The sequence below is a fragment of the Anabrus simplex genome, chromosome 1 (genome assembly GCF_040414725.1).
Source record: "Anabrus simplex isolate iqAnaSimp1 chromosome 1, ASM4041472v1, whole genome shotgun sequence".
Lineage (NCBI taxonomy): Eukaryota > Metazoa > Arthropoda > Insecta > Orthoptera > Tettigoniidae > Anabrus > Anabrus simplex.
This window is the reverse complement of record NC_090265.1, coordinates 1312194037-1312205791: the sequence shown is the minus strand read 5'-3', so window position 1 is coordinate 1312205791 and position 11755 is coordinate 1312194037. Positions and strand designations below refer to the sequence as shown.

The following is an 11755-nucleotide window of genomic DNA, read 5'->3' as shown; positions in this document are numbered from 1 at the left end:
AATTATTGCTAAGAATATTTCTTTTGCTTCCATTGTTTTAGGTTCGTGCCTTTTCTAACGACAATAGTATCCATTCCACTTGGCTAGATGAATATTCTAAGGTAGTTTACGATTTATAGGGATATGAGGTAGAGGGTAAAGAAGTACGGCAACATTATTTTACTCAACCATCGCTCTTGCTCGCGATGTTCTGAGGAATTTCCCTGAAATATGGTAGGAAGAATGATCATAAAATCCCAGCTGGGTCTGTTTTCCATCCGCTCGTACGTTTTGCCTGAAATTTGCGAACCTTCTGAATATCAAAGGAGCCTAAACTGATAACGTTTGCGAGGGGTTATGGATGCATTTACTTTAGTCTTCAGCATCTTACACTGATCAGCTGCCATAGATCGCCTAAATGACAATGACTAAGCGTACGAGGGATATGTGGAATGATGTCATTTTCGTAGAGTTCGTTTTAGAGCCAGCAGGTGCTTATACACCTGATTGTGCACAGAACAAGGAAATACATAAAACAACCAACCTTATAATCATCACGTTCACACCATGTCGGTTTGAGTGTATTGAGAATCTTGTTACTGTCATAGCTCATACCTCAGTCATGTTCATATAATCAAACTCAAGAACAGACTGATACAAGTCAAAGAAAGGAAGAAATTTGTTCTTCTCTACACCAGAAGATAGAGCGCATTGCGTTTTTTTTTTTGGTGATATTTGCCTTTGCTTGAGACCTTATGTATTTTGAGCATTTGCTACTCTGGTATTTCCTTTATTTTGCACCTGCATCTTAATACCTCTCATCCGATACCATGAAGAAATACAATTCCTCCATAATATTCGCGAGGCTTCTCCTAGCCAATACATTTCAGCAGGACAGCATTAGCAATGCGGCCCATGTTACATGTTATATCTACCGGCATGCAAATGAGTACTTTAAAGAACTGTGTGTTAATTTTATTTACAAGTTGCTTTACGTCGCACCGACAGGGGCAGGTCTTATGGCCACGATGGGACAGGAAGGGGCTAGGAGTGGGAAGGAAGCGGCCTTAATTAAGGTACATCCTGGTGTGAAAATGGGAAACCACGGAAAACCATCTTCAGGGCCGCCGACAGTGGGGTTCGAACCCACTATTTACCGAATACTGGATACTGGCAGCACAAGCGACTGCAGCTATTGAACTGGGTACTGTGTGTGTTAAAACATGCTCGTCGAAAATCTAAGGGATACCTAAGTAATTTCAACATCAAAAGGCAAACTATTATTAATAATTTAATTTCCGACGGCTCATGGTCCAGGTATTAGTGTATGGCAGGTGTGCGTATCAGCAAATCATTCTATCTCACTTACAGCTGAAAAGTGAATGAAAAGTGGAAGACTACCCTTCATGTATCATAGAGCCTCCATGGCCTGGCACGAAGTAGGAAGTTTAATATTCCTATCCATATACTAATGCATCAACCCCTCCCGTGGCCCTAGAGCCCTGATGGACCCTGGACTACCAAGCAACCGCTGTTCTGAGTAGGAGCCTACAGATTACCTGTGATCAGTGCGACGAATGCTCTCGGCCATTACTTTTGGCTTTATAGACCGGGGCCGCTATAGGACCGTCAGACAGCTCCTCAAATGTTCTGTCATAAGCTAAGTAGACAATGAGCCAGCCCTGATATCCAGGAAAGTATGGATAAACAGTCCTTGAGAGCAATTTTCGTTGTGTTCATTTCATGAATTACAAATCAACGGTGTAGTTTCTAGTAAATGAAATTAAGATTTCTCTCATCTGGTTTTCACCTTATATCTTGAAATAATGATAGAATATAGCAAATTCTCTTTTGTAAAGAGGTCTCATTAACCTACCTATATTACATTCATTAAAATTAACCTTTCATCACTTAAATATTACAAAGAAATTAACATCTCTGGAAGACTCTATCATTGAAAATATTCTTTCCGTAAACTGCCTGCAACTGCTACTTCTACATAAGTACTCTTAATAACGTGAAGGAAATACTGAACAGCGATGAAAAATACAAGCCATAAACTTTGCTTCCATCGTCGCTCTAATGACTCCCTCCTTTACTATGACTGCTACTTGACATCCGTAACGGTGCCACGAATTCAAGTCCTCTCTTCTCTTCTTTGTTTAAAATTAGCTTATTTTCGAATCAGCACAAGTCTGCTTGCATTCTCCCGCTTCAACCTATCGTTACCTTTTCCCTACAGCCGCTGCACTGAAATGATGTTCAATAAAATAAATTGGTTTTTTCTCTCTCTCTTTCAGAGGCGGCGCTGCCACGTTTTGCCGAGCCCATTCCCAATGTGACGGTAACCATTGGTAGAGACGCCCTCCTCGCTTGCGTCGTAGACAACCTACGAGGCTACAAGGTAAGAGATGAGATCACGTATTTGTATAAGTATTCACAGGTGTTTCACAAGCATGACAATCATGATCGTTAATTTTAACGACCATCACATCAAAGTGCCCGGAAAGAACTTCCAATATTTTAGAAAATTTCTGACTACAAAGGTTTCTGAAGACATAGAAAACATAAGCAATATCTATCTTCCGGAAGAAGAGAAGACAAAATTATGTTACATTTTTTATGTGAAAATAAAATAATATACTTAATTGAAAATAGAAAGTAAAGAAACGTACAAACAAACGAACAAACAAATCGAGCAGAAATCTGGCAATGAGCGGTTGGAAGAAGTTGAGCTTATAATTATACCCTAATGGTGGAATCCTGCAATGTGTGGGAGCGGAGTAGGTATGTACGTAATACATTGGTAGAAGAAAAAAATACAATACAAATATTACTCTAAGGTATTTAATAATGTCCAGGTAATAGGCGTGAAGTGAGAAGGGTCCTATTTTAGGAACCTGAATGCACACTCCGAAAGAGTAAAGGGAACTTAATATAACGAGTTTAGGAGTAAATAATAATAATAATAATAATAATAATAATAATAATAATAATAATAATTCTGCAAACGAACTTCTTACACTTCCTAGATCAGAGGCTTTTTTTCCACTGTAAATTTAGACCCCAATCAGATATCAATCTACAAGAATATTTCCACTCCATGGCTTAAAGATGAATATGGAAGCATGAAAGTAACATCTTCTCCATGGGAAATACCACCACGAACTGGATCAGCCCCAATCAAGAATCCAGCGGCAAACGCTTAGCTGACGAACTCTGGTGTTTTCCCAGAAACAGACGGATTTATTTTGGCCACCCAAGATCAAGTAGTCACTACACGGAACTACCGTGCATTCATCATGTATGATCCAACAGTTTTAATGAACAACTGCCACTGGTATTCCAGAAATACATAGAGCATACAGCACGCCATCGCTGGGTGCCCACACTTGGCCAACACTTATTATTAGCACCAACATGATCAGGTAGCTAAAATCATTCACCCAAAACTTTGTGTAAAATGCGCATTTCTCCAGTCATCAACTGCATATTGGAAATACACATCCGTACCCGTTCTCGAAAACTCTTCATACAAGCTTCTATGGGACCGAGAAGCCATACCGATGTCACGCTCAGCAACAATAGGCCAGTTACTATTCCAATCGATAAATCAGAAAGATCCCCACCCCTTATACAAATTGATTGTCCAATCACCTCCAATCTGTAAATAAGAATAGCCACAAAGTTATCAAAATACACAGACTAGCCATAGAAACAACGTCTATGAAAACAGTTCCAATAGTGATATGATATAGTGGTGTTTTTCTGGATAGCTTGTACAGCTCTCTGGCCACCTTGAACCCGTATAACCACACGTACGTTGAACTGCAGAAAGCCACCCTCGTCAGTACCAGTCATATTGTGAAAAAGTTTCTGAGAACGACTTTTCCTTTGAGCTACATTAACAGCAAGAAATTTCAGATGCCAGTTCCAGTGATACTGAAGGACAGATTCCCAAAAATCGGTAGATGAAAAGAGTGTTATGTGACATAGGCATCATTTGTGCATATTGGTTTTATATATGCACGCTGTAATTATTTATTTTGTAAATATATGTAAATATCTCTAAAATGTCATAATATAGAGGGAGGATTCTTGCTTAACCTAGTCTGCCTATTTTGTTACCGGCTCAAGTCTAGCCTTCATAAATTGATGTAATGAGAAGGAGAAGGAGATAATAATAATGAACTTTCCGTCAATTTCTGTAAGTTTTAAAATACAGTTGAATTTGGAATTATTGAAATGATGTTCCATAATATGCCAGGAAGCCTGCCCAAGAAGCTCTCTCGGGTTTCAGTAGTATAAAATGTCAACCAACTGTATAAGAATTTTACGCCGCTACCTCATGCACTGAATCATTATTGAGCTTACAAGAAGGTGCTAAATGTACATGTACTGCAATTTCTTTCATATTTGAATAGATATAAACATGGAATTTAAGAATTTAAAAAATATGAAAGTAAACTTTACTACTACTACTACTCAAATAATAATAATTTCGCTTAGCTCTCGCTAGCCTGTTGCAACCCCTGTAATGCAGACCCCCCGGTGAGGATGAGCGGCAGCTGCTGTGTATGGAAAACTGCGTGTTATTGCAGAGGAGGGTAGTGTTGTTTGTGTTGCTGGAATGTAGGGAACTGTAAAAGTGCCCATTCCCGAGCTAGTGGAATTAAACATTTAGAATTAAAATCTCCTACCCACTCAGATATCGAATCCGGGGCCCTCCAAACCGAAGGTAAAGCTGAACATTCAGCCAAGGAGCCGGATGAAAATTTACTGGAAGTCACTTTCAAACTAGTTTCGTCGATTTACCTGAATTGGTTAACGAGCGATATAGAAAATTACGGTGAACATACGGAAACGTCGTGTAAGAAGAGTCTTTATTCGACCTTCAGGTCCAGAAATTTTAGCATCAATAATATAATAGTATCTCTGATTGGTATCGCCGGCCCCGTGGTGTACGGGTAACGTGCCAGCCTCTCGCCCGGTGGCCCCGTGTTAGATTCCCGGCGAGGCCAGGGATTTTTCTCTGGACCTGAGGGCTGGTTCCTGGTCCACTCAGCCTACGTGATCAGAATTGAGGAGCTATCTGACGGTGAGATGGCGGCCCAGGTCTCGAAAGCCAAGAATAACGGTCGAGAGGATGCGTCGTGCTGACCACACGACTCTTCGTAATCTGCAGACCTACGGGCTGAGCAGCGGTCACCTGGCACGCCAAGGCCCTTTCAAGGGCGTTAAGTGCAGGAGGCGGGGGGCGAGGATTGGTATCAATATAGCCAATTATGGACTAAAAACCGATAAATTTGACTAGTGAAAGAAACAGGAAACAAAGATTCTTCCTAAATTATTTTTCAGAGAAGAAGATTCTTGACCTGTTACGACCCCAGAAATTGTTCAGTCAACCAATTCTTTTGGATAATCTAATTGCAACCGTCTTCTTGTACTTGAACTCTTGGAATGTTTTTTGAGAGAATAACCAGTCAATGACCATCAGAAAATGTTATAAAGAGAATGTTCATCACTGCGAATGATGCATCTGCATCAGAAGGTACCGGGCTTCGGTTTCCAAATAATAAAAGTATTTACAGGTTATTTAACTTTTACTATATTATTATTATTATTATTATTATTATTATTATTATTATTATTATTATTATTATTATTATTATTATTATTATTATTATTACATTGTGGGTGAGACGTAGTATTTACAGCTCAATATGTATTCTAATGTGAGCCGCAACAAATTTGTTGATATCATTGTCCTGTCTCAGTCATATCCTTGGCTCTGACAATATGAAATTGACAGAGGTGTGAGCGACACTAGTAATGTAATTCTTTGTGCAGCGACTCCCTGTTTTTAACGGCAGAAAATATTGATCATAGGGTAGATTTGTGTGTGTTTTTCAGTAGACTTGCCAGACTGATATATAATGGCAACTTCTGGTTCGGTGAGGGCTACAACAAAGAACAGTTTCACTTCTCATTTCCTTGGTACTGTTCTAGGCCACCTATGACAACTGACGGAGGATCTCTTGAGGTTTCAACCAGCCTTTTGGGAAAGTATACAATGTAAACAATTATTATTATTATTATTATTATTATTATTATTATTATTATTATTATTATTATTATTATTATTATTATATCGGATCGTGTCAACTACCTGAATACAATGAATCTTGTACCTAGTGATTCGACTGCATTGTATAGGTCGCATTCATTTAATCTTTCATTCTGGAGATAGTTGTTTCGAATCTTATCATCGGTGATGCTGAAAACGGTTTACCGGGGATTTAGATTTTTTTTTGCAACCTATTCTCTATTTCCTCTACCATGGTCTCTAAAAACCAAACCATATAAGAGTGGCTTTATACAGAAGTAGAGTTGAGTTCACAGAACAATTTATCGTTACGTTCCTCAGTTTTCAGGTAGCATTCGCTCTTTACGTGTGAAAATTGTTTGACTGGAGAAATTTTATTCATAATGTGGAGGTAGTTGACATACATGTGTGAAAGATTGCCGGTGCTGATAGATGAGAGTAATGATTGTAGGATATTTCGTCGCTGTTCGAGCAAAAGGTTATATCTCACAACGTTCTGCCCATCCATTATTTTCCTTAAGACTGGTCACTCTTCCCAGCCACATATTGATATTTAGTCCTTCAGAACAATATTCGTTGTGTTCATTTACCTTTGCGTGCGTATAAAGGAAAATGAACCTTACCGTACCGCACTCCAGGAATGTATGTTTTCATGACTTATTTACGCATTCCTACAGTATAATGTACTTCAGGTTCATTTTACTTTACACGTTAGAATACCAAATTGAACACAACGAAAATTGTTCTGATGGACTGAATGTTGATATGTGGCTGGGAGGCGTGACCAGTCTTAAGAGAAGTGATAGGTGGGAACAGCACAATGAGATATAACCTTTTGCCCGAATATCGACGATTTGGGATGAAGATGTGTATAAATGTCGTTAAGGTTCTTACTGCCAATCGATACTGGTATTGTTTAATGCTTGTTAATTATCGGGATTATATCATGTTTTGTGAGTTCTCGTACCTGGCTCTATATGCATGTGGCAAAATAAAAATAATGTGAATATTTTGATAGATTTCTGTTTAAACCTCGTATGTCTCAGTGCACTTCTTGCCCATTACTGTATATTCCTCAAGACTAGTCACGCCTCCCAGCCTCATATTTGTATGCAGTCCATCAGAATAATTTTCGTTGTGTTCATTTTCCTATGCTGGTGTGTAAAGTAAAATGTATCTTAAATCCTTTATACTGTAGGACTGCGTAAATTCGCCATGCAAGCAACTTTCTTTCGATACGATATGGTAAGGTCAATTTTCCTTTACACTACCGCATAGGAAAATGAGCACAACGAAAATTGTTCTGATGAACTGTATATACATATAGTCGTTGGGTAAAGAAAATCTTGTAACTCTTTGAGAGTACACATAATAGAATAATTCAAAAACCGAACGGTCAGCAACGACCGAAGAAGTGTTCCTGGCATTTTCATCGTTCAATAATAGCCCAGTTATTCGACCATTCGAGTCTTCTGTTCCCTTCCCGGACAACGTAGCATGCCTTCACAAGGCAGATGGAGAAACGTGCTTTTCCTGTGAATGAAATTACGCTTTCTTCATTGCCTACCAACGATATGTGGGTGAGAGGCGTGAGCAGTCTTAAGGAATATAATGGGCAGGAAGAGCTTTAGGACATACGAGGTTTAAAAAGAGTGCCACCGATTTGAGTAATTTGGGATGTGAAGAATTCGCTAAACATTTCTTTCGTTAAACGTGAAACAAATTGGCAATAAACGGATTCAAAATATCTGAAAAAGCTTTATAGGGAATACAGCAGTTTGTGAGAATTATATTTTTTTCAAAATAACTATTTTTTGGCGTAAAACGGCTAAGCTTGCTTGTTATTTAACGGGTCTGATATCGAGGTCATCGGCAGAACGGCTAAGCAAAAGCGTCTGAAAATTATGTTGGCTGAGAATCGCAAGGCGATTTCCGAGTGCTGAGCCACAGCCGAGCACATTTTACTGGGGGGGAAAATTATTTGAGGATGTGTTAGTTTGTTTAGAATTACGAAATAAAGTGTTAAAAACATTTCAAACCTATTATTTACTTTATTTTCCCGGTTAAACCGTGTTGTTGTTGTGTGTACATCAGGTACAGTTTGCCGACGTTTCGAATACATTGAAGTATTTTCTGTCAAGGCGACTGAAATAGCCCTGCTCGATCCGAGGTAATCAGTCTCCAAGAATACTGCCATGTATTCGAAACGTCGGCAAACTGTACGCGATGTACAGACATCAACAACACGGTTCAACCCGGAAAATAAACTAAATAGTTCTTCACAACGTAGAAGCTTCACCTCTAAGATTTGAAAACTATGTGTGGTCCGGTGAGCACAACAAAGCACGTATGTTTTAAAGTCGAAATAAATTCGAGACAAAACGTTGCATTGTAAACATAAGAGACCATTTTACCTAGTCACAAGAAACTTAGCTCAGTATGACGTCACCGGGTGGATAAATTGCGCCGTCAACTTAAGGAACCAAAACCGCCGTGCCGCGTAGCTAGGAATTAATGTCGATCTGGACTCCGCAGTGGCGATATATCTATGAGATATCGTTTTCTTTGGGTCATTATGTTCTAAAAGTAGACGGGAAGAAAAATGAAATAGTGAACCTTTTAGAAAATTGTGGTGCGAAGAATTGCGAAATCATACTTCTTCCACAATATGTTGCAACACACAAATAAATGGCGTAAAAAATATAAACTTACCCATACCAGAATATATCGTCGTTGCCGGGACGAAACCTCCTATGTGATAATATTTTTGGAGATATACTGACCCGCAGCACATACATTATGAAGAGCGAGAATGCCTTGACAATATTCACACAATATTGCACCTTAGATGACAGAACCTTACCGGTCAAAGATCTAAGCTAAAATATTTCACATAGGAGGTTTTGTACCGGCAACGACGATATAGCGGCTGATCAGAACACAGAAATAATCCAAAATCATCAACGGAGTGCGTTAAGAGGTTTACTGGGACCGTCTCAAAGTAAATGTGGCGAGTCTCAACGAATATTTCAAAACCCTGCCGGCTCGATATTTTTCCGATAATACCTATCATGTAGTCGTATTCTACGTCGAAACGTGCTATTGTGATCCCGACACATCTCAATTAAATTTTTTACACGCACATGTTTCGTATTGTTAAATGTCTTCTTAAGTGCTTAATTCTTTGCATGAATACCACAATAGTTAAATGTAAAACAACTTCCATAATAATATACAGAAGTTTACTCAAAATAACTTCGTACATTCTAATAATCCTAGCATCAAATTAAAATTTAAATGTAAGAAAATTATGCCAAGGATTTATTAAATCGGAATATAATTCAAAATAAACCTAAAATTATAAACAGGAGACTTAAGGGATTTGCCTTTTAAACTTAGATTTGTCTGTCCAAACTAGCATATTGACAATGCACCTAGAAAATCAGCTATGTGATAATATTTCAGCTTAGACCTCCATTCAATATTTCATGAACAATTTCAACGAATTTTGATTGTAAGAGGTACATGTGCTGCGAGTCAGTATTTCTCTCTTCAACATTGTCATATAATGGTATTTCGCGGCTCAATGCAGATATATTGACTGTATATTGCATATCATCACTTAAGAATCAACTCCGCCTATCTGGCAATACTCATACCACCCATTAACATTATTCTTAACATACGTCATACCTGCCAGCCAAATGTAAACATGCAGTATATCCAAACAACCGTTATCTTCATTCTCCTATGGATGCATGTCATGGAAATTGAACCATACCCTTCTGTACTGCAGGGATGTATGGTCGCTGCTTGAGCAATAACTCGTACCAACAATATTCTTCCTATCCATTGTTCCCCTTAAGACCGGTCACGCGCTCCAGCCACTCATGGATATGCAGTCCATCAGATCAATGTTCATAGTGTTCATTACCCTACGCCCATTTTCAAAGAAATATGAACCTTACTGAAGCGTATTGTAGAAATACATATTTTCATTAAGTATTTACGCACTCCTACAGTGTATTGCACTTAAGGTTCATTTTCCGTTTCACATCAGCACAGAAAAATAAACACAGCGAGCGATGTTCTGACGGACTGAATATCCTTGTTTGCACGACGTATTTACGCTTTCCTACAGTATACTGTATACAATGTTCATATTCCTTTATAATAATACGAAAATGAAAACAAAAAAGTTCTGATGGTTTGCTTTCCCATATGGGGCTGGGAGGTGTGACTAATCTTAAGGAAAAGTAACGAAGCGCATTGCCAGATAAGTGATATTGTTTCTTACAAAATCAAATCATTCTTTTTTGTCAAAAGTATGAAATTAGTAACTTAAATCGGTTGAATATAATGATTCTTGATTGGAATTTGTTACGTGAATGAAGGAAAATGATCAGTCATTATTAATACTGAATATCAGGTTTGTTTCACTGGTGGAAATTGAATAAGTCTTGGTGGATATTTTGAATCAACATTAATCTATACCTGAAGTCTAATTATATAATATTGTAAATTAGTGGCATATGTACCCGTTCATCGCACAGGAATTGACAACAGATTTAATGATTACTTCATGAATTGATGTGAAGTTACATACCTGTATTCAAACGTTTATTACGGCATGCAAAACTGGTATTCTTCTACAAAAGCAAGTGGCAGTAGTCTAACGTGAAGTACGATAAAACTGGACAAAGCGGAGATAGAATGACGATGATTACAGAGTTTATTGAGTGGTACAGGTCATTGTCTGAAGTTTTGCTTAATTCTCCCTATGTCTCGATTACATATTGTTGTTCATCTGATACCGGGAGTGGCTGTGGCTGAACATTCATGAAACCAATCGTTGACGAAAACCTCTCTTATTACCAGCTCTATCTAAAAGAGTAAAATGGCTCTTTACTTAAGATGCATACCACCAAATAGAGTTCTATTACGTTTGTTTGTGTGTACTTTGCGGGAGTGCAAAATCACGTTTACATATAAAGCGCCAGTCATTTCACGGTTTTAGGAAGAATATTGGCCTTACAACCTGCCCAAGGACAAGTGGATTCTAAATATGGAGTTTGGTAGAAATATATCCAGTAGTTTCCAAGTTATAAGAAATCAGACAAACAGACACCAAACCGAAAAAAATATGCATATGATAATTATTACACCTGAAACGGATAAGTGAATGCAAACTTCGCTAAAACAGTCAAAGTACACACGGCCGTTACGATTGTATTTATATAGATAAGGAATATGCTTCACGTACAACAACTTTTGGGCTGTGTTCACTGGACTTAGTCTGTAAGACCGTCAGTTAATGATATCTGCCTTATTTCCTATATAAAAAGTGCATATGAGAAAATGTTTGGAAATTGAATTCCAACAAGGTTGCTTAATTCCTAATCTGGTTGGTCTGGTATATTTTGTGGAATAGTAAACTCACTGTTTCCAGTTTCCTGTAAACCCCCAGTTCACTCCAGTAATTTGAAATGCTATGAGCCTTAGAACATACCATTGGACACTGGGATGCTAAATTTGAAGTTTGGTAAAAATATTTCCCGTAGTTTTGCAGTTATAAGCAATATGCTTTACATGCACCCGCTTTTAGTCTAAGTCCGCTCGAACTTAAGAATGAAAAACGGTGCCTTAGTGAGATCTCCCTTATTAATCCTC

At 38.2% G+C, this 11755-nt stretch overlaps 1 protein-coding gene across 1 annotated transcript in view; it reads left to right on the top strand.

Annotated features, from left to right (window-relative positions):
• Positions 1–1306: 1306 nt before the first annotated feature.
• The window catches only part of LOC136858799 (lachesin-like), a 686055-nt gene continuing 675606 nt past the window's right edge, over positions 1307–11755 (top strand). Inside the window, exons 1-2 of the mRNA XM_067138618.2 lie at positions 1307–1313; positions 2280–2383. Coding sequence (XP_066994719.2) covers positions 1307–1313; positions 2280–2383 — 111 coding nt within the window. The remainder of the gene's footprint in view (positions 1314–2279; positions 2384–11755) is intronic.